Source organism: Taudactylus pleione, unplaced genomic scaffold, assembly GCF_031769625.1.
Source record: "Taudactylus pleione unplaced genomic scaffold, aTauple2 ptg001254l, whole genome shotgun sequence".
Classification (NCBI taxonomy): Eukaryota; Metazoa; Chordata; class Amphibia; order Anura; family Myobatrachidae; genus Taudactylus; species Taudactylus pleione.
In genome coordinates this window covers 914234-938017 of record NW_028285654.1, presented here as the reverse complement: position 1 = coordinate 938017, position 23784 = coordinate 914234, and the positions used below count along the sequence as shown (strand labels likewise).

The 23784-nt window shown below is 47.0% G+C and overlaps 1 protein-coding gene across 1 annotated transcript in view; it reads right to left on the bottom strand.

The window, feature by feature from the left end:
* Nucleotides 1-9325: 9325 nt before the first annotated feature.
* Nucleotides 9326-23784, bottom strand: part of EFCAB11 (EF-hand calcium binding domain 11) — a 98108-nt gene continuing 83649 nt past the window's right edge. The window contains exon 6 of the mRNA XM_088462512.1: nucleotides 9326-11852. Coding sequence (XP_088318638.1) covers nucleotides 11768-11852 — 85 coding nt within the window. The 3' untranslated portion in view covers nucleotides 9326-11767. The remainder of the gene's footprint in view (nucleotides 11853-23784) is intronic.

Sequence of the window (23784 nt, the reverse complement as noted above, 5' to 3'; positions counted from 1 at the left end):
CGCTCTACGTAGCCACTCAGCTACCTACGTCTACCCACTGCTATCCAGCCGCTCCACGTAGCCACTCAGCTACCAACGTCTACCCTAGGCTATCCAGCCGCTCCACGTAGCTTCCTAGCTATCTCGTTACTGCCGCATTCCTCAAACTCCTGTCAGTTCGCTGCACCCTCTCATGTGGAGAAACTTCATTAAGCCAAGCCTCCTCCAGCGAGCGTCTGCGCCAAATAATACAGATCCAAGGCCCAGTCCGGGAACACAGCTCCTAAATTCCAAGCTTGTGACAGTTTGCACTGGCGAGATGGACTCGGCAAGTGGTCAAGGATCTGGGATAGAAGCCTCGCAGGATGTACTATCCCATCTGGAAAGACAGGAGACCTCTCAGGCTCAGCTGATCCAATTTATCCAAGATATGTCGTCATGCCTGGACAACATCCAGTCCTTACTGGCTCATCCCGCTTCCGCTGGCTCCCAAGCCGCCTCTCCTCCTGTGGTGTCACCTGGTCCTCCGGTTCTACCTCCTGCTCGTCTTCAGCTCTCCCCTCCGAGCAAGTTCGATGGGAACCCCAAATTATGCAGGGGTTTTTTAAATCAATGCGAAATCCAATTCGAGCTACAATCCGCCAACTTTCCGACGGCCAGAACCAGGGTGGCATATATCATCTCTCTACTCTCTGGCCAAGCACTCGATTGGGTCTCGCCCCTTTGGGAGAAGTCGGATCCCCTGCTCTCCAACTACCCCGAATTTGTTGCTACATTTCGCAAAATCTTTGATGAACCCGGAAGAACCATCTCCGCATCAGCTGATATTCTACGCCTCCGTCAGGGCAGCAGGACAGTCGGCCAATATGTAGTCCAGTTCCAGACTCTGGCTTCAGAACTCAATTGGAACGAGGATGCCCTCATCGCTGCCTTCTGGAGTGGCCTTTCTGAAAGGCTCAAAGACGACCTAGCTTCCCGTGACCTTCCAACCAGTTTGGATGGGTTAATCTCCCTCTGCAACAAGGTGGATCTCCGTCACAGGGAGCGTGCCTTGGAAAGAGGCAGATTTGATCGTGGAAGGCCACGTCCAGTTTCCCGCTTACCCTCTCCTCCTCTGGGCGAAGAACCCATGCAGGTCAACCGCTCTCATTTATCGGCTGAGGAGCGTCAGAAAAGACAGAGGCAGAACCTCTGTATGTACTGCGGATCTCCTCAACATTTAGTTAAAACTTGTCCCATTCGTCCGGGAAACGCCTCCTCCTAACTTATGAAAGAGAGGTTAAGTTAGGAGTTGCCATTGAATCACAAAGGAAGTCTGATTCCACCATCCAGGCTCATTTAAAGTGTCCTCGAGGTTCCAAAGCTGTATTAGCTCTCCTGGATTCCGGAGCGGCAGAGAACTTTGTCACTACTGAATTTGTCCAGAAGCATCAAATCCCCATGGAAGCGTTGCCTCGAGTCATCACTTTAACCGCCATCGATGGTAGTCGCATTTCTAGTGGAACCATCACCCATCGTACAACACCACTTAAACTTACCATTGGGGTGCTCCATTCCAAACAACTATCCTTCCTAGTGATTCCCAAAGCCTCTCATTCTTTAGTCCTCGGATTACCCTGGCTACAGAGACATTCACCTCAAATCAATTGGACCACCATGCAAATAATCTCCTGGGGTTCCAATTGCTTCAAAGGTTGCCTTCAGCGGGTAATACCTATCAGATCTTCCGTTGTACGGGATTCTACAGACCTGCCCAAAGCCTACGATGGGTTTCAGGACGTCTTTTGCAAACAGAGCGCAGACCTGTTACCTCCCCATCGTGATTGGGACTGTCCCATAGATCTGATTCCCGGGAAGAATCCTCCTAGGGGCCGAACCTATCCTCTATCTCTCCCTGAGACTCAGGCCATGTCGGAGTACATTACAGAAAACTTAAATAAAGGCTTCATTCGACCTTCCACGTCTCCAGCAGGGGCTGGATTTTTCTTCGTAAAAAAAAAAGATGGTGGCTTGAGCCCGTGTATTGACTACCGGGGTCTTAATGAAATAACTATTAAGAATCGCTACCCTCTTCCTCTCATTACAGAGTTATTTGATAGAGTCAAGGGAGCCACAGTTTTTTCCAAACTCGACCTAAGAGGAGCCTATAATTTAATTCCTATCCGTCCAGGCGATGAATGGAAAACGGCCTTCAACACCAGGGATGGGCACTACGAGTATCTCGTTATGCCCTTCGGCCTCTGTAATGCTCCGGCCGTCTTCCAGTTTTTCGTCAATGAAATCTTCCGGGACCTCTTGTACAAGTGTGTGGTCGTTTACTTAGACGACATTTTGATTTTTTCTCAAGACCTACAAACTCATCGAGACCAGGTCAAACAAGTCCTTCTGAGGTTGCGGTTCAATCAACTGTTTTGCAAATTAGAGAAGTGTCTGTTTGAGGTCTCAAGTGTACCATTCCTGGGATACATTATCTCCGGAACAGGCCTTCAAATGGATTCGTCAAAACTACAAGCCATTCTTGATTGGTCTCTTCCTTCTTCCTTAAAATCCATACAAAGATTCCTAGGATTTGCCAATTACTATCGCAAGTTTGTAAAAGGTTTCTCGACTCTGGTAGCTCCGATTACAGCCCTCACCCGCAAGGGAGCAGATCCAACTATATGGCCCGTCGAAGCTACCTCTGCATTTCAACTTCTTAAGCAAGCCTTCATCTCCGCTCCCATCTTAAAGCAACCAGACTCCACCCGGCCCTTTATCCTGGAGGTGGACGCATCCTCTGAAGGTGTCGGTGCAGTGCTCTCCCAGCGATTTAAAGATGAAAAACTTCATCCCTGTGGTTTCTTTTCCCGGAAGTTTTTGCCTGCAGAGAAGAACTACACCATTGGAGATCAAGAGTTACTCGCCATGAAACTAGCCCTCGAAGAATGGCGATATCTTCTAGAAGGAGCTCATTACCCCATTACCATTTTTACTGACCATAAGAACCTCCTTTATCTTAAATCTGCAAATTGCTTGAACCCTCGTCAAGCCCGGTGGGCAATGTTTTTCTCCAGATTTAATTTCAAAGTCTCCTATCGCCCCGGTTCACAAAACCTCAAAGCCGACGCACTCTCCCGTTCCATGACGAGCAACCCTGATCTACCCATGGAGCAGCCCCAACCAATCTTGAATTCCGCTTCCTTCGCCTCTACTCAACTATCTTCTATACCCCCGGTTGGGAAGACTTTCGTCGCTCCGGAACTCCGCAAGAGGTTAGTGCATTGGGCTCATGCTTCCCGGTTCTCTGGTCACCTGGGTATGGATAAAACCCTAGAATTTATCCAGCGGTCCTATTGGTGGACTTCGATGAAAAAGGACGTCAGGTCTTATGTGTCTTCATGCATCAAATGTGCCCAACACAAGATACCTCGGCGGGTTCCACACGGTCAACTCCAACCTCTTGCAATTCCATCTAAGCCATGGACTCACCTATCTATGGATTTCATCTCTGATCTTCCTCCATCTCGGGGCCACAACACAATTTGGGTTATCGTGGATCGTTTTTCTAAAATGGCTCATTTCGTACCACTTACTGGGCTTCCGTCTGCACCTCTACTCGCCCAGAGCTTTATAAAATAGATCTTCAAGCTCCACGGCCTTCCTCAAGAGATCATCTCCGACAGGGGAGTACAGTTCGTAGCGAAGTTCTGGAGGTCACTCTGCTCAGCCCTTCAGGTAAAACTCAAATTTTCTACCGCTTATCATCCCCAGACCAACGGTCAGACCGAAAGGGTCAATCAAGACCTGGAACAGTTCCTGCGCACTTTTGTCTCCTCCTCCCAAGATGACTGGATTGAACTTCTTCCTTGGGCCGAATTTGCCCACAATAATCATTATCACACATCCACCAGCTCAACTCCTTTTTTTACAGTTTTTGGTCAACATCCTCGAGTGCCAGATTTCCCTCTTCTTCCCACATTAGATGTGCCTGCGGCCAAAATGTCCCTTCAACGATTCTCCAACATCTGGGAAAAGGTTCGTTCCTCTCTGACTAAAACGTCAGCCCGGTACAAGAGATTTGCTGACCGCCAAAGACGAGCGATTCCAAATTTCCGACCTGGGTATATGGTCTGGCTCTCTACCCGAAACCTAAGACTCCGAGTACCCTCGATGAAATTTGCTCCGCGATTCATTGGTCCATTCCCAATCATCAAAGTCCTGAATCCTGTGGCTTACAAGTTAAAGCTTCCTCCATTTCTTCGCATTCCAAGTTCCTTCCATATTTCTCTTTTAAAACCACTAGTCTTAAACCGATTTCAGAAGGTCCTGCCTAAAGCTTCTAGTGTTCAAACACAGCAGGGAGAGGAGTTCGAAGTTGACAGAATCTTAGATTCCCGTTGTCGATACAACCGTCTTCAATACCTTATCGACTGGAAGAATTATGGTCCGGAGGAACGAATCTGGATAAATGCCTCCGATGTCCATGCACCCCGTCTGGTCAAAGCGTTCCATGTGAAATTTCCTCATAAATCAAGGAAGTGTCCGGTGGCCACTCTTGAAGAAGGGGGTACTGTCACACGCCGGCCTGGAGACCCCAGAATCAGACCCCGTCGCTTACCTGTGCGGGCGCTGACCCGCGCTGTCTTCCGGCTCCCGCGCTGTACGCTGTTGTCCTCTGGAGGGTCCCGCTGCTGTGCTGCTCCCACGCCGGCTCCTGCTCACCGCTGGTCCCCGCTGACTACCTCCAGGAAGCGCTGTCCTCCGGTCCATGGGCGCGGCCATCTTGGATAGCCCATGTGACCCCACTTCCACCAATGAGGAGCCTTCTCCTTCTCTCTCAGCCTGTCAGCTCCCAGTGTCCACTATAAAAGGATCCCCAATGCTCACACAAGTTGCCAGTGCAACTAGTTTCTTAGTGTAGCTAAGTAGCCTTCCCACTGCGCTCCAGCTGCTCCACGTAGCCGCTCAGCTACCAACGTCTACCCACGCTATCCAGCAGCTCCACGTAGCCGCTCAGCTACCAACGTCTACCCACGGCTATCCAGCCGCTCCACGTAGCCGCTCAGCTACCAACGTCTACCCACGGCTATCCGGCCGCTCCACGTAGCCTCTCAGCTACCAACGTCTACCCACGGCTATCCAGCCGCTCCACGTAGCAATTCAGCTACCAACGTCTACCCACGGCTATCCAGCCGCTCCACGTAGCCACTCAGCTACCAACATCTACCCACGGCTATCCAGCCGCTCCACGTAGCCACTCAGCTACCAACGTCTACCCACGGCTATCCAGCCGCTCTACGTAGCCACTCAGCTACCTACGTCTACCCACTGCTATCCAGCCGCTCCACATAACCATTCAGCTACCAACGTCTACCCTAGGCTATCCAGCCGCTCCACGTAGCTTCCTAGCTATCTCGTTACTGCCGCATTCCTCAAACTCCTGTCAGTTCGCTGCACCCTCTCATGCGGAGAAACTTCATTAAGCCAAGCCTCCTCCAGCGAGCGTCTGCGCCAAATAATACAGATCCAAGGCCCAGTCCGGGAACACAGCTCCTAAATTCCACGCTTGTGACACAAGCTTTGTCTGTATATCCAGCTACCTCAGCCCTGTTATATACACTTTATCTGCAAGCGTTGCCTAAATATCCAGCTACCTCAGCCCTGTTATATACACCTTATCTGCAAGGGTTGTCTGTATATCCAGTTACCTCAGCTCTGTTATATACACCTTATCTGCAAGGGTTTTCTGAATATCCAGCTACCTCAGCCCTGTTATATACACCTTGTCTGAATATCCAGCTACCTCAGCCCTGTTATATACACCTTATCTGCAAGCGTTGTCTGTATATCCAGCTATCTCAGCCGTGTTATATACACCTTATCTGCAAGCGTTGCCTAAATATCAAGCTACCTCAGCCCTGTTATATACACCTTATCTACAAGCGTTGTCCGTATATCCAGTCACCTCAGCCCTGTTATATACACCTTATCTGCAAGCGTTGTCTGTATATCCAGCTACCTCAGCCCTGTTATATACACTTATCTGCAAGCGTTGTCTGTATATCCAGCTACCTCAGCCCTGTTATATACACCTTATCTACAAGGGTTGTCTGTATATCCAGTTACCTCAGCCCTGTTATATACACCTTATCTACAAACGTTGTCTGAATATCCAGCTACCTCAGCCCTGTTATATACACCTTATCTGCAAGCGTTGTCTGTATATCCAGTTACCTCAGCCCTGTTATATACAACTTATCTGCAAGAGTTGTCTGTATATCCAGCTATCTCAGCCGTGTTATATACAATTTATCTACAAGCGTTGTCTGTATATCCAGTTACCTCAGCCCTGTTATATACACCTTATCTGCAAGAGTTGTCTGTATATCCAGCTATCTCAGCCGTGTTATATACACCTTATCTACAAGCGTTGTCTGAATATCCAGCTACCTCAGCCCTGTTATATACACTTTATCTACAAGCGTTGTCTGTATATCCAGTTACCTCTGCCGTGTTATATACACCTTATCTGCAAGCGTTGTCTGTATATCCAGTTACCTCAGCCCTGTTATATACACCTTATCTACAAGCGTTGTCTGTATATCCAGTTACCTCCGCCGTGTTATATACACCTTATCTACAAGGGTTTTCTGTATATCCAGTTACCTCAGCCCTGTTATATACACCTTATCTACAAGCGTTGTCTGTATATCCAGTTACCTCAGCCCTGTTATATACACCTTATCTACAAGCGTTGTCTGTATATCCAGTTACCTCAGCCCTGTTATATACACCTTATCTGCAAGCGTTGTCTGTATATCCAGTTACCTCCGCCGTGTTATATACACCTTATCTACAAGCGTTGTCTGTATATCCAGTTACCTCAGCCCTGTTATATACACCTTATCTACAAGCGTTGTCTGTATATCCAGCTACCTCAGCCGTTATATACACCTTATCTGCAAGCGTTGTCTGTATATTCAGTTACCTCAGCCCTGTTATATACACCTTATCTACAAGCGTTGTCTGTATATCCAGTTACCTCAGCCCTGTTATATACACCTTATCTACAAGCGTTGTCTGTATATCCAGTTACCTCAGCCCTGTTATATACACCTTATCTACAAGCGTTGTCTGTATATCCATTTACCTCCGCCGTGTTATATACACCTTATCTACAAGCATTGTCTGTATATCCAGTTACCTCAGCCCTGTTATATACACCTTATCTACAAGCGTTGTCTGTATATCCAGTTACCTCCGCCATGTTATAAACACCTTATCTACAAGCGTTGTCTGTATATCCAGTTACCTCAGCCCTGTTATATACACCTTATCTACATGCGTTGTCTGTATATCCAGCTACCTCAGCCCTGTTATATACACCTTATCTGCAAGCGTTGTCTGTATATTCAGTTACCTCAGCCCTGTTATATACACCTTATCTACAAGCGTTGTCTGTATATCCAGTTACCTCAGCCCTGTTATATACACCTTATCTACAAGCGTTGTCTGTATATCCAGTTACCTCAGCCCTGTTATATACACCTTATCTACAAGCTTTGTCTGTATATCCAGTTACCTCAGCCCTGTTATATACACCTTATCTACAAGCGTTGTCTGTATATCCAACTACCTCACACTTGCTATTGAACAGCTCACTTTTAATCATTGTCATAAAAGGTAGATACTCCGTCTTTTTACCTTCTCAGCTGCATTTACAAGTATTGCCTGAATTACATCCACCTTTCTACATGGACAGATTATTTACAATTGTGGTAAACAAGGGTTTAGTTTCTCCTCTACGAGCCTGCACCTCATTTCTTATAAATATGGGCACTGGAAACTCATCAGTGTGGGGTAAATAGTGATGATATATAAGTAATGCCAGGGTCACTCAAATGAGTTATCAAGTATGACACTGAGGTGATCATACTGACTGAAGGATGTGGCTTCCACTGAACTGTCAGGTCCAGTACGGTTACAACCATTGCCAAAATTACCAGCTATTTGTCTTGTTAACTGCATAGTGTATTTAGAACCATTGCCAGAATCTTCAGCTACAGTGTGACTTTACCACCAGCGTGTAATCTTCAGCTACAGTGTGACTTTACCACCAGTGTGTAATCTTCAGCAACAGTGTGACTTTACCACCAGTGTGTAATCTTCAGCTACAGTGACTTTACCACCAGTGTGTAATCTTCAGCTACTGTGACTTTACCACCAATGTGTAATCTTCAGCTAGTGACATTACCATCGGTGTGGAAACATTAGCTACTATTGCTACCAGTGAGTAATCCTCAGTTCATGTGTCTTCAGTCCTGCTCAAGCCTTCTTCCCTGTAAAGTTTCATCTATTAGTCCTGCTCAAATCCTCGTTACCTGTATAGTTTCATGTATGACTCCTGCTTCAAGTCCAGTCTTCCTTCTAGTTAATGTGATCCATGGTTTATAACCTGTACTTATGACCATTTGCAGTGCACTACCTGTTTATCTCGCAATTGAGTGTGAAACTAGTTTTACCTGTAGAGCATAACAATATACGTTATATACGTTATCCACTCCTGGCAGAGGGTAGATGTTACGTTATCCACTCCAGAGGGTAGATGTTACGTTATCCACTCCTGGCAGAGGGTAGATTTTACGTTATCCACTCCTGGCAGAGGGTAGATGTTACGTTATCCACTCCTGGCAGAGGGTAGATGTTACGTTATCCACTCCTGGCAGAAGGTAGATGTTACGTTATCCACTCCTGGCAGAGGGTAGATGTTACGTTATCCACTCCTGGCAGAGGGTAGATGTTACGTTATCCACTCCTGGCAGAGGGTAGATGTTACGTTATCCACTCCAGAGGGTAGACGTTACGTTATCCACTCCTGGCAGAGGGTAGATGTTACGTTATCCACTCCTGGCAGAGGGTAGATGTTACGTTATCCACTCCAGAGGGTAGATGTTACGTTATCCACTCCTGGCAGAGGGTAGATTTTACGTTATCCACTCCTGGCAGAGGGTAGATGTTACGTTATCCACTCCTGGCAGAGGGTAGATGTTACGTTATCCACTCCTGGCAGAGGGTAGATGTTACGTTATCCACTCCAGAGGGTAGATGTTACGTTATCCACTCCTGGCAGAGGGTAGATTTTACGTTATCCACTCCTGGCAGAGGGTAGATGTTACGTTATCCACTCCTGGCAGAGGGTAGATGTTACGTTATCCACTCCTGGCAGAAGGTAGATGTTACGTTATCCACTCCTGGCAGAGGGTAGATGTTACGTTATCCACTCCTGGCAGTTTTTATTTTTCTTTGGGAGATCTATCGAAAAGACAAAATCAAAGTATTGGAAAAATATAAGCTGAGTACACTGCAAGGATGTTTATTGATCGGTGGATATAGTGCGCCGCTTCCTCGTGACCACGGCAGGGACAGTTGTCCAGAATTTCACACAAAATAATATTTACCAAGGAAAATATGACATATACAAACAAAGATAATGTAAGAATCAGAAACACATTTCACTTTTACTCGTTATATAAGCATTTAACCATAAATAAATTAGAAGGCTTTATGTATGAAGAGTTGGCACAAACACATACCACCTAAGAAAAATAGGCTTCAGTGCCATGTAAGTCATCATATCCTGGGTGAGATGCACTAAGCCAAGGAGAGTGATAAAGTACCAGTCAATCATCTCCTGTCATTTTTCAAACACAGCATGTAACATGACAGTTAGGAGCTAATTGGTTGGCACTTTATCACTCTCCAAGTCTTAGTGCATCTCCCCCATTGTCTCATCCATTTTTTATTGAATGAGTCTCCCTACCTGGTGTTCGCGTTACATAGTGATATAGGAGCGTAAAGGGTTGAACTGTCCAAGAGGTAACAAGTGAGGAGTTTCTCTAACTACACAGAGAGTGACTGGCACACTGGCAGCCTTGATTTTCCGCATTGCACTGTGATTGGTTGAGTCACACATCAGAATAGTGTCAGTGACATCACAACAACTCTGCCTGCTGTCTATCAGTCCCGTGTTAGATCTCAGCGGATGTATGTAATGGTAGTGGGAGGGAGCAATTTATAACAGAGCTGCGGGGGGAAGTCAGGGTAACACTGAACAGTGGGCCTGATTCAGAGCCGCTCGTAAGCGGCCGCTCGTTCGCTCCGAGCGATGTTCGCACATCTGCGCATGCGTTGTAATGCGCATGCGCCAACCAGTCATTGCGGTCGGAAATCAAGCGCTCGCAAAATAGCGAGTGCCTGCTAATTTGAGTGACGGATGAGGCGTTTGTGGGTGGCAACAGGGGAAGGTGCTTGAAAATGGGGAGTGGAGATCCGAACGCAGGCGTGCTTAAAGGTCAAAACGGGCGTTTTAATGGTGTGCATAATTAACAAAGCAGCGTCATCGACCACGTCACTTGGTTGTTTCTTAGCCTGAACTGTTCGCATGATTGCTGTAGGAAAATCCAACCACAAGCACTGCGAGCAGTTCATACGCCTTTCGATGTACTGGATTAATCAAATAAACAGCGGAGATGATGTAGGATGCGAGCGGCCAGGGGGAGTCTTTACAAAATAGTGAGCGCATGTTTCGTTCGCTCGCTCAAACATAGAGGCGTCAACAGACCGCAAAGAGCGAGCACTCAATTTAAATACCCAGACCCTTTTTCTGAACGAGCGAGCGCAAATAGCGTCCGGCTCTGAATCAGGCCCAGTGTATTTTAGCTTCATGGTTTATGTCTGAAAATTTCAATATATAGATAATATTTCTGAACGCTTTTCTCAATAGGGAATAGGGTGGATAATGACAGGTGTCGAAATCCCGACACCTGTGACTATCCACCTGCCGAAATCCTAACGTCCGGCATACAGAACGAAGGTAAGCCGGACGTCGTGAGTGGACAGTCACGCGCACGCGGGGAGGGTTGGGAGGTCGTGTAGGTGCTCCCAGGAGGGTTCTCACGCTGCAGATTTAAGGTAATCTGTCTGAGAATACACTCATGAGTTTGATCCAGGAGACTCCCCCAGCTCTGCTGTCCTCAGATGAGACTCCCCCAGCTCTGCTGTCCTCAGATGAGACTCCCCCAGCTCTGCTGCCCTCAGATGAGACTCCCCCAGCTCTGCTGCCCTCAGATGAGACTCCCCCAGCTCTGCTGCCCTCAGATGAGACTCCCCCAGCTCTGCTGCCCTCAGATGAGACTCCCCAGCTCTGCTGCCCTCAGATGAGACTCCCCCAGCTCTGCTGCCCTCAGATGAGATGCCCCCAGCTCTGCTGCCCTCAGATGACGCCCCCAGCTCTGCTGCCCTCAGATGAGACTCCCCCAGCTCTGCTGCCCTCAGATGACACTTCTGCACCTGCTCCACTTTCAGCCAGTTTTCCTGCATGGAGCTCCAGAGATTTTGCCTGGTTACAGTAACAAGGTCAGCGGATGTACTGGAGAACGTGTATATGCAGCATTGCTAAGCAACACTCACTAAACCTTCTTGAATTTCCTTCTTTCTGCAAGGTTCAGCTCAGGTTCGCTATCTGCAGTGCTAGCAATGTTCCTGATATTGCCCGGGAGTGGGACGACCCCCCTGACACACTGTACTCGCTCTTCTTGTCAGTTTGTGACTCTCTGAGCAGCAGTCACACAGGAGTAACCAGCAGACCTTACACAGAACATACACAGCGCAGTATATCACGCCAAGCTTCCTGGCCATATAAAGCGGTTATGTTACTGGAAGCCCAGAACAAGAAAATAATATTATCCTGATGCAAAGTGTTTAACATTCTACAGTTGTCCAACTCCCAGTATTGTGTAACGGAATCAGTCTAATCTTCCTCCTCGTCGCCGTAATTCATGGCCAATTCAAAGTCTTTGTAGCACACAAGGCCGTCTGAGTCCCGATCCACTTCCCTAGAGGAGAGACGAAGAGGAAACATTACAGTGTACCTGTTATACAGACTTCATCAGCAATAGTACAGTAACTAATGTGCAGGAAGCCTCCGCAGAAAACATGGCGCCAAACATTTGCCTCATGGCCTCCGGACTTGCCTACAGAATAAGGCTAATTATTTGTTGGTTGGCTATATCCTGTGGGATGCTGAATAAACTGTGATACTTAAACACGCTCAGTCTTGGAAGATGCGTAATATCTCGTGTGATCAGTCTGCGCCTTCGAGTAATTTGCGCAAGTCTGTCTGTACGTGGGAAATGCACACCATCTGTCCAAACCGTGGCTTCTACCACTATTCATGAGGACACACAAAACGTCAACATAGACTGAGGCAACTAATGCAGCTGCAGAAAGCAATAAATAGAACTTGTTCCTTACTTGGATGTTTGTGTAACCTCCACCCACACTAAAGGCTGTGCTACGCGATGGCGCCGCCGATAGCAGATATGCTGGAAAATGGCGTTACTGAAGCATTAGTACCACAGACTGTCACTGCTAAAAGTACTAATGGGACCGGTCACCGCTGCACGTACTAATGGGACCGGTCACCGCTGCACGTACTAATGTGACCGGTCACCGCTGAATGCACTAATGTGACCGGTCACCGCTGCACGTACTAATGGGACCGGTCACCGCTGAACGTACTAATGGGACCGGTCACCGCTGAACGTACTAATGGGACCGGTCACCGCTCCACGTACTAATGGGACCGGTCACCGCTCCACGTACTAATGGGACCGGTCACCGCTCCACGTACTAATGGGACCGGTCACCGCTCCACGTACTAATGGGACCGGTCACCGCTCCACGTACTAATGGGACCGGTCACCGCTCCACGTACTAATGGGACCGGTCACCGCTCCACGTACTAATGGGACCGGTCACCGCTCCACGTACTAATGGGACCGGTCACCGCTGAATGCACTAATGGGACCGGTCACCGCTGCACGTACTAATGGGACCGGTCACCGCTGCACGTACTAATGGGACCGGTCACCGCTGCACGTACTAATGGGACCGGTCACCGCTGCACGGACTAATGGGACCGGTCACCGCTGCACGGACTAATGGGACCGGTCACCGCTGCACGGACTAATGGGACCGGTCACCGCTGCACGTACTAATGGGACCGGTCACCGCTCCACGTACTAATGGGACCGGTCACCGCTCCACGTACTAATGGGACCGGTCACCGCTGCACGTACTAATGGGACCGGTCACCGCTGCACGTACTAATGTGACCGGTCACCGCTGAAAGCACTAATGGGACCGGTCACCGCTGCACGTACTAATGGGACCGGTCACCGCTCCACGTACTAATGGGACCGGTCACCGCTGCACGTACTAATGGAACCGGTCACCGCTGCACGTACTAATGTGACCGGTCACCGCTGAAAGCACTAATGGGACCGGTCACCGCTGCACGTACTAATGGGACCGGTCACCGCTGCACGTACTAATGGGACCGGTCACCGCTGCACGTACTAATGGGACCGGTCACCGCTGCACGTACTAATGGGACCGGTCACCGCTGCACGTACGAATGGGACCGGTCACCGCTGCACGTACTAATGGGACCGGTCACCGCTGAATGCACTAATGGGACCGGTCACCGCTGAATGCACTAATGTGACAGGTCACTGCTGAATGCACTAATGTGACCGGTCACTGCTGCATGCGCTAATGTGACCGGTCACCGCTGCACGTACTAATGTGACCGGTCACTGCTGAATGCACTAATGTGACCGGTCACTGCTGCATGCACTAATGTGACCGGTCACTGCTGCATGCACTAATGTGACCGGTCACTGCTGCATGCACTAATGTGACCGGTCACTGCTGCATGCACTAATGTGACCGGTCACTGCTGCATGCACTAATGTGACCGGTCACTGCTGCATGCACTAATGTGACCGGTCACTGCTGCATGCACTAATGTGACCGGTCACTGCTGCATGCACTAATGTGACCGGTCACTGCTGCATGCACTAATGTGACCGGTCACTGCTGCATGCACTAATGTGACCGGTCACCGCTGCATGTACTAATGTGACCGGTCACCGCTGAATGTACTAATGTGACCGGTCACTGCTGCATGCACTAATGTGACCGGTCAACGCTGCATGCACTAATGTGACCGGTCACCGCTGCACGTACTAATGTGACCGATCACCGCTGAATGTACTAATGTGACCGGTCACTGCTGAATGCACTAATGTGACCGGTCACTGCTCTAATGCTATCTCAAAAAAATTATACAGTATATCAAACATAGATTCCAATGAAACAGTGCCCCCAGTGGTCAATGTAATCATGCACATGAACAACACTTGTTTTTTCCCTAATAATAAATAAAGAATACATTGGAAGCAAAGGATCACACAGTCTCAGACAATAAAAAACTGTGAAAAAAGAAAAGTCTCCAAATTGGGCAATTGTGAGGACAATATCTGTTTAACCTATGTTTGGACAGGGCTGAGTCACCTTGTAATTAACTGGGAAGAAGTTGGAAACCCTTCCATATAAATGTCTTGTCGCATTTTACTCCACTAGAAAGGTGAGTGTGTCTAATGCTGCGAGAAACTCGCCCAATCTGGGTATTATCAGTCCGGCTGCAGTAATTACTTCTGATTATTTCCTGATTCTGTACACAGGGTGCATTTATCACAATGCTGGCTACCATGTTTTCCATTACTGGCCATTAATAAAAACTCTGGCGGTATGGAAAACTGTGAGTGCCGGCTGCGCCTGACTGGCCGTTCAGTGTGTAATAACCGCAGATATATCTGTCTGGTGTGTACCCACCATAACACGCTTTACACTTCACTTACAGTGATGCCCTGGGCTGGCTCAGCCGGGCTGGTTTGGGGGTGTCCTGCGCTCTGGACTTTAACCCCAGTATGTTAGGGAATATGTAATTAGTAATGTTGAAGTTGTGCACTTGTAATTTTTCTTTTTGTGTCTGCACCATTAGAGGTAAATTAACTAAAGTGAGTTTTTAGAAGTGAGTTTTAGAAGAGATGTTGCCCATAGCAACCAAATAGATTCTACTTAACATTTAACTAGCACCTTCTAGAAGATAATAGGTAGAATCTGATCGGTTTCTATGGGCAACATCTCTTCTAAAAACGCTCACTTTAGTAAATGTATCCCTTAGCCTCACAGATTGCACATCCCATTATTTATTTTCAGGATGTGCAGTCCAGGGCCCTTCACCATAGAATCCGTTCCCTTCAGACAGATTCAAACTTGTATTTTTTTCAGAATGGATCATAAAACAGGAATTTACTATTTTTCACAGTGATTTTGAAATTAGCTTAAAAAAAACAAAAAACATTACGATAAAGGAAGCTCCGATTTTCCTAAAATTCAGCTGCTGCACCTCGCTAAGGGCTCTATTTATTAACATTATTTTTACTAAAATAAAGTGAAAAAGGGTGTTTTCACACCCTGAATTTACTGAAGGGCAATTGGAGTAGAATTCGTAAAATTGTACTCCAAGCCCTAATTATCACATATTTTTAGTAAGCAGATCGCATGTCCCATAATTGTAATGGGAAATACAATCTGCCTAAGATTTACTAAAAATAAATTGTGAAAAAATACTGGAAGAAGCCCCGTGATAATAATGCCACCTGGAGGTGACGTTATCCAGGCTTTCCCCCGGTTACCGGACTCCTGCACCGCTCTAACAGGTAGAGGCCGGAGCCGGCCCCAGTGATCAGTTGTGTAGTCTAACCAGACCACACGCTGATCACTGCTAAACAATAAAACTTACCTGAGTCCAGGGCCGGAGATCGGTGCTCCAGTGATGCCCTCTGTGCCTCCGGTCAGCTGGTCTCCGATCCTGCACTGTGACCCGGTCAGCTGACTGGGTCACAGTGCAAGATGGGAGACCAGCTGACCGGAGCACCGATCACCGTTGGTAAGAGAAATTGTGGTGGGGGGAATCGCGGCAGCCGGTCGGCACATGCCTGGCACCTTGTCACTTTTTTTTTCTGAAAAATACGGTGATAAGGCTGCGGAGGGGATTCGCAGGGACAGAGCTTTATCGCAAGCTCTGTAACTGTAAGGGATTTTTAATAAATCCATGTGATATTGCCTGAATTCAGCCCTAAGTGTGGCACCATGATATTTTGCCAACAGCAACTGTAAAAATTCTAAATCTTTGATCTCACTGCTAGGCGCAATATTTTGTATGTTTGTATTCATTTGTACACAATATATACATATACACACACACATAATACTTTGGCACTAGAGGTAAATGAAACAACAGACCACAGTTCAGTGGCGTAACTAGGGTATTTGGAGCCCAGGGCAAGTTAAAAAATGGAGCCCCCCTCCACAAGTAGGTGCTCACACAAAAATGTCCCCAGTAGCAGTGCCCCTTATGCAGTGCCCCCAGTAATGCACCCTTATACATACTATATAGTAGTGGTCCCCCTATGCAGTGCCCCTTATACAGTGCCCCCAGTATTGCCCCTTATACAGTGCCCCAGTAGTAGTCCCCCCTATGCAGTGCCCCTTATATAGTGCCCCCAGTAGTAGTTCTCCCTATGCAGTACCCTCAGTAGTGGCTTCCTATGCAGTGCCCCTTATATAGTGCCCCCAGTAGTAGTACCCCCCTATGCAGTGCCCCTTATACAGTGCCCCAGTAGTAGTCCCCCTATGCAGTGCCACAGTAGTAGTCCCCCCTATGCAGTGCCCCCAGTAGTAGTCCTCCCTATGCAGTGCACCTTATATAGTGCCCCCAGTCCCCCCTATGCAGTGCCCTCAGTAGTGCCTCTTATATAGTGCCCCCAGTAGTAGTGCCCCATATACAGTGTCCCCAGTAGTGCCCCTTATATAGTGCCCCCAGTAATGGTCCCCCTAAGCAGTGCCCCTTATAATGCACCCAGTAGTAGTCCTCCCTATGCAGTGCACCTTATATAGTGCCCCCAGTCCGCCCTATGCAGTGCCCTCAGTAGTGCCTCTTATATAGTGCCCCATATACAGTGTCCCCAGTAGTGCCCCTTATATAGTGCCCCCAGTAGTGGTCCCCCTAAGCAGTGCCCCCAGTAGTAGTCCCCCCCATGCAGTGCCCCCAGTAGTGGTCCCCCCTATGCAGTGCCCCTTATAATGCCCCCAGTAGTAGTCCCACCTATGCAATGCCACCAGTAGTAGTCCCCCCCATGCAGTGCCCCCAGTAGTGGTCCCCCCTATGCAGTGCCCCTTATAATGCCCCCAGTAGTAGTCCCACCTATGCAGTGCCACCAGTAGTAGTCCCCCCCATGCAGTGCCCCCAGTAGTGGTCCCCCCTATGCAGTGCCCCCAGTAGTAGCCCTCCCCCCAGCAGTGCCAGACAAACACAAACACGTAAAAAAAAACAAAAAACATGAACACTTACCTGAATCCCCGCTCCTGCACCCCCCGCCGTCCACAATTACGGATAATCTGAATCAGGGAACAATTCAGATGGCCTCTCCATGAGCAGTATGCCGCACATTACATGGGATGGGCTAGAGGCAGACGTCCTGGCCAGACACCATTGCTATCTGCTGCATACCGGGTGAGATACCTCCAATTTGTTCAGGAATCGGACAGTAAATGATTGGTAATGGGTCATGTGGTCGGACTAATCACGTTCTCAGTCACACCATGCAGATGGTAGGGTGAGGATATGGAGATAACAGCACAAAAGCATCCTCAGGACTCCAGTGGTGGTGTCAACCGTGTGCGAGCCGCAGAAGTGCTCTGCCAAAATAGGAGGCGTGGCCACATGGGAAGGGGGTGTGGCCACTCAGATCTAACCCCTGTGCTTATTACTTGGGGGGAAGGGGGGTACAGGAGGTCCTTGTGTGGAGTGCCGGCCGGCTCCCTCAGTGACAGCAGAGTGCTGCACCCAGCTCCTGTTAGTGAGTGGGAGTCTGCACCTTGTTGTCACCCCTTGGCGGGTGACACCCGGGTGCGGACTGCACCACCCTTGACGCCATTGATGTACTCTTCAGACTGATGCAGCAACGTTATGGAGATGCAGTTTACGAGCAGGGCCCTCTTCACTCATATGCTTATCCTTCTATCACCATATCCTCCCCACTGGCTACAATAGGACCCAACCTATAGGCTCTGCCAGCCTGCTGCTTATTGGAGTCTGATGACAGCTGATGCAGCAATGGTTATATACTATGTCCATGTTCTACAACATTATATATTGTATGATATTTTCATTCCTGTGTGTTCTATTCATACTGAATGTGTCTGTGATTACAGTACCCATTGCCTGTATTGGTGCTATTCATACTGTATGTGTCTGTGATTACAGTACCCATTGCCTGTATCGGTGCTATTCATACTGTGTGTCTGTGATTACAGTACCCATTGCCTGTATCGGTGCAATTCATACTGTGTGTGTGTCTGTGATTACAGTACCCATTGCCTGTATTGGTGCTATTCATACTGTATGTGTCTGTGATTACAATACCCATTGCCTGTATCGGTGCTATTCATACTGTGTGTGTGTCTGTGATTACAGTACCCATTGACTGTATTGGTGCTATTCATACTGTGTGTGTCTGTGATTACAGTACCCATTGCCTGTATTGATGCCATTCATACTGTGTGTGTCTGTGATTACAGTACCCATTGCCTGTATCGGTGCTATTCATACTGTATGTATCTGTGATTACAGTACCCATTGCCTGTATCGGTGCTATTCATACTGTGTGTGTGTTTGTGATTACAGTACCCATTGCCTGTATTGGTGCTATTCATACTGTATGTGTCTGTGATTACAGTACCCATTGCCTGTATCGGTGCTATTCATACTGTGTGTGTGTCTGTGATTACAGTACCCATTGACTGTATTGGTGCTATTCATACTGTGTGTGTCTGTGATTACAGTACCCGTTGCCTGTATCGATGCCATTCATACTGTGTGTGTCTGTGATTACAGTACCCATTGCCTGTATCGGTGCTATTCATACTGTGTGTATCTGTGATTACAGTACCCATTGCCTGTATCGGTGCTATTCATACTGTGTGTGTCTGTGATTACAGTACCCATTGCCTGTATCGGTGCTATTCATACTGTGAGTGTCTGTGCTTACAGTACCCATTGCCTGTATCGGTGCTAATCATACTGTGTGTGTCTGTGATAACAGTACCCATTGCCTCTATTGGTGCTATTCATACTGTCTGTGATTACAGTACCCACTGCCTGTATTGGTGCTATTTATACTGTGTGCATCTGTGATTACAGTACCCACTGCCTGTATTGGTGCTATTTATACTGTGTGCATCTGTGATTACAGTACCCATTGCCTGTATCGGTGCTATTCATACTGTGTGTGTCTGTGATTACAGTACCCATTGCCTGTATTGGTGCTATTCATACTGTGTGTGTCTGTGATAACAGTACCCATTGACTGTATTGGTGCTATTCATACTGTATGTGTCTGTGATTACAGTACCCATTGACTGTATTGGTGCTATTCATACTGTGTGTGTCTGTGATTACAGTATCCATTGCCTGTATCGATGCCATTCATACTGTGTGTGTCTGTGATTACAGTACCCATTGCCTGTATCGGTGCTATTCATACTGTGTGTATCTGTGATTACAGTACCCATTGCCAGTATCGGTGCTATTCATACTGTGTGTGTCTGTGATTACAGTACCCATTGCCTGTATCGGTGCTATTCATACTGTGTGTGTCTGTGATTACAGTACCCATTGCCTGTATCAGTGCTAATCATACTGTGTGTGTCTGTGATTACAGTACCCATTGTCTGTATCGGTGCTATTCATACTGTGTGTGTCTGTGATTACAGTACCCATTGCCTGTATCGATGCTATTCATACTGTGTGTGTCTGTGATTACAGTACCCATTGCCTGTATCGATGCTATTCATACTGTGTGTGTCTGTGATTACAGTACCCATTGCCTGTATCGGTGCTATTCATACTGTATGTATCTGTGATTACAGTACCCATTGCCTGTATCGGTGCTATTCATACTGTGTGTGTCTGTGATTACAGTACCCATTGCCTGTATTGCTGCTATTCATACTGTATGTGATTACAGTACCCATTGCCTGTATCGGTGCTATTCATACTGTGTGTGTCTGTGATTACAGTACCCATTGCCTGTATTGGTGCTATTCATACTGTGTGTGTCTGTGATAACAGTACCCATTGCCTCTATTGGTGCTATTCATACTGTCTGTGATAACAGTACCCACTGCCTGTATTGGTGCTATTTATACTGTGTGCATCTGTGATTACAGTACCCACTGCCTGTATTGGTGCTATTTATACTGTGTGCATCTGTGATTACAGTACCCATTGCCTGTATCGGTGCTATTCATACTGTGTGTGTCTGTGATTACAGTACCCATTGCCTGTATCGGTGCTATTCATACTGTGTGTATCTGTGATTACAGTACCCATTGCCTGTATCGGTGCTATTCATACTGTGTGTGTCTGTGATTACAGTACCCATTGCCTGTATCGGTGCTAATCATACTGTGTGTGTCTGTGATTACAGTACCCATTGCCTGTATCGGTGCTATTCATACTGTGTGTGTCTTTGATTACAGTACCCATTGCCTGTATTGGTGCTATTCATACTGTCTGTGATTACAGTACCCATTGCCTGTATCGGTGCTATTCATACTGTGTGTGTCTGTGATAACAGTACCCATTGCCTCTATTGGTGCTATTCATACTGTCTGTGATTACAGTACCCACTGCCTGTATTGGTGCTATTTATACTGTGTGCATCTGTGATTACAGTACCCACTGCCTGTATTGGTGCTATTTATACTGTGTGCATCTGTGATTACAGTACCCATTGCCTGTATCGGTGCTATTCATACTGTGTGTGTCTGTGATTACAGTACCCATTGCCTGTATCGGTGCTATTCATACTGTGTGTATCTGTGATTACAGTACCCATTGCCTGTATCGGTGCTATTCATACTGTGTGTGTCTGTGATTACAGTACCCATTGCCTGTATCGGTGCTAATCATACTGTGTGTGTCTGTGATTACAGTACCCATTGCCTGTATCGGTGCTATTCATACTGTGTGTGTCTGTGATTACAGTACCCATTGCCTGTATCGATGCTATTCATACTGTGTGTGTCTGTGATTACAGTACCCATTGCCTGTATCGGTGCTATTCATACTGTATGTATCTGTGATTACAGTACCCATTGCCTGTATCGGTGCTATTCATACTGTGTGTGTCTGTGATTACAGTACCCATTGCCTGTATTGCTGCTATTCATACTGTATGTGATTACAGTACCCATTGCCTGTATCTGTGCTATTCATACTGTGTGTGTCTGTGATTACAGTACCCATTGCCTGTATTGGTGCTATTCATACTGTGTGTGTCTGTGATAACAGTACCCATTGCCTCTATTGGTGCTATTCATACTGTCTGTGATTACAGTACCCACTGCCTGTATTGGTGCTATTTATACTGTGTGCATCTGTGATTACAGTACCCACTGCCTGTATTGGTGCTATTTATACTGTGTGCATCTGTGATTACAGTACCCATTGCCTGTATCGGTGCTATTCATACTGTGTGTGTCTGTGATTACAGTACCCATTGCCTGTATTGGTGCTATTCATACTGTGTGTGTCTGTGATAACAGTACCCATTGACTGTATTGGTGCTATTCATACTGTATGTGTCTGTGATTACAGTACCCATTCCCTGTATCGGTGCTATTCATACTGTGTGTGTGTCTGTGATTACAGTACCCATTGACTGTATTGGTGCTATTCATACTGTGTGTGTCTGTGATTACAGTATCCATTGCCTGTATCGATGCCATTCATACTGTGTGTGTCTGTGATTACAGTACCCATTGCCTGTATCGGTGCTATTCATACTGTGTGTATCTGTGATTACAGTACCCATTGCCTGTATCGGTGCTATTCATACTGTGTGTGTCTGTGATTACAGTACCCATTGCCTGTATCGGTGCTATTCATACTGTGTGTGTCTGTGATTACAGTACCCATTGCCTGTATCAGTGCTAATCATACTGTGTGTGTCTGTGATTACAGTACCCATTGTCTGTATCGGTGCTATTCATACTGTGTGTGTCTGTGATTACAGTACCCATTGCCTGTATCGATGCTATTCATACTGTGTGTGTCTGTGATTACAGTACCCATTGCCTGTATCGATGCTATTCATACTGTGTGTGTCTGTGATTACAGTACCCATTGCCTGTATCGGTGCTATTCATACTGTATGTATCTGTGATTACAGTACCCATTGCCTGTATCGGTGCTATTCATACTGTGTGTGTCTGTGATTACAGTACCCATTGCCTGTATTGCTGCTATTCATACTGTATGTGATTACAGTACCCATTGCCTGTATCGGTGCTATTCATACTGTGTGTGTCTGTGATTACAGTACCCATTGCCTGTATTGGTGCTATTCATACTGTGTGTGTCTGTGATTACAGTACCCATTGCCTGTATTGGTGCTATTCATACTGTGTGTGTCTGTGATAACAGTACCCATTGCCTCTATTGGTGCTATTCATACTGTCTGTGATTACAGTACCCACTGCCTGTATTGGTGCTATTTATACTGTGTGCATCTGTGATTACAGTACCCACTGCCTGTATTGGTGCTATTTATACTGTGTGCATCTGTGATTACAGTACCCATTGCCTGTATCGGTGCTATTCATACTGTGTGTGTCTGTGATTACAGTACCCATTGCCTGTATCGGTGCTATTCATACTGTGTGTATCTGTGATTACAGTACCCATTGCCTGTATCGGTGCTATTCATACTGTGTGTGTCTGTGATTACAGTACCCATTGCCTGTATCGGTGCTAATCATACTGTGTGTGTCTGTGATTACAGTACCCATTGCCTGTATCGGTGCTATTCATACTGTGTGTGTCTTTGATTACAGTACCCATTGCCTGTATTGGTGCTATTCATACTGTCTGTGATTACAGTACCCATTGCCTGTATCGGTGCTATTCATACTGTGTGTGTCTGTGATAACAGTACCCATTGCCTCTATTGGTGCTATTCATACTGTCTGTGATTACAGTACCCACTGCCTGTATTGGTGCTATTTATACTGTGTGCATCTGTGATTACAGTACCCACTGCCTGTATTGGTGCTATTTATACTGTGTGCATCTGTGATTACAGTACCCATTGCCTGTATCGGTGCTATTCATACTGTGTGTGTCTGTGATTACAGTACCCATTGCCTGTATCGGTGCTATTCATACTGTGTGTATCTGTGATTACAGTACCCATTGCCTGTATCGGTGCTATTCATACTGTGTGTCTGTGATTACAGTACCCGTTGCCTGTATCTGTGCTATTCATACTGTCTGTGTCTGTGATTACAGTACCCATTGCCTGTATTGGTGCTATTCATACTGTCTGTGATTACAGTACCCATTGCCTGTATCGGTGCTATTCATACTGTGTGTGTCTGTGATTACAGTACCCGTTGCCTGTATCGGTGCTATTCGTACTGTATGTGTCTGTGATTACAGTACCCATTGCCTGTATCGGTGCTATTCATACTGTGTGTGTCTGTGATTACAGTACCCATTGCCTGTATCGGTGCCATTCATACTGTGTGTGTCTGTGATTACAGTACCCATTGCCTCTATTGGTGCTATTCATACTGTCTGTGATTACAGTACCCACTGCCTGTATTGGTGCTATTTATACTGTGTGCATCTGTGATTACAGTACCCACTGCCTGTATTGGTGCTATTTATACTGTGTGCATCTGTGATTACAGTACCCATTGCCTGTATCGGTGCTATTCATACTGTGTGTGTCTGTGATTACAGTACCCATTGCCTGTATCGGTGCTATTCATACTGTGTGTGTCTGT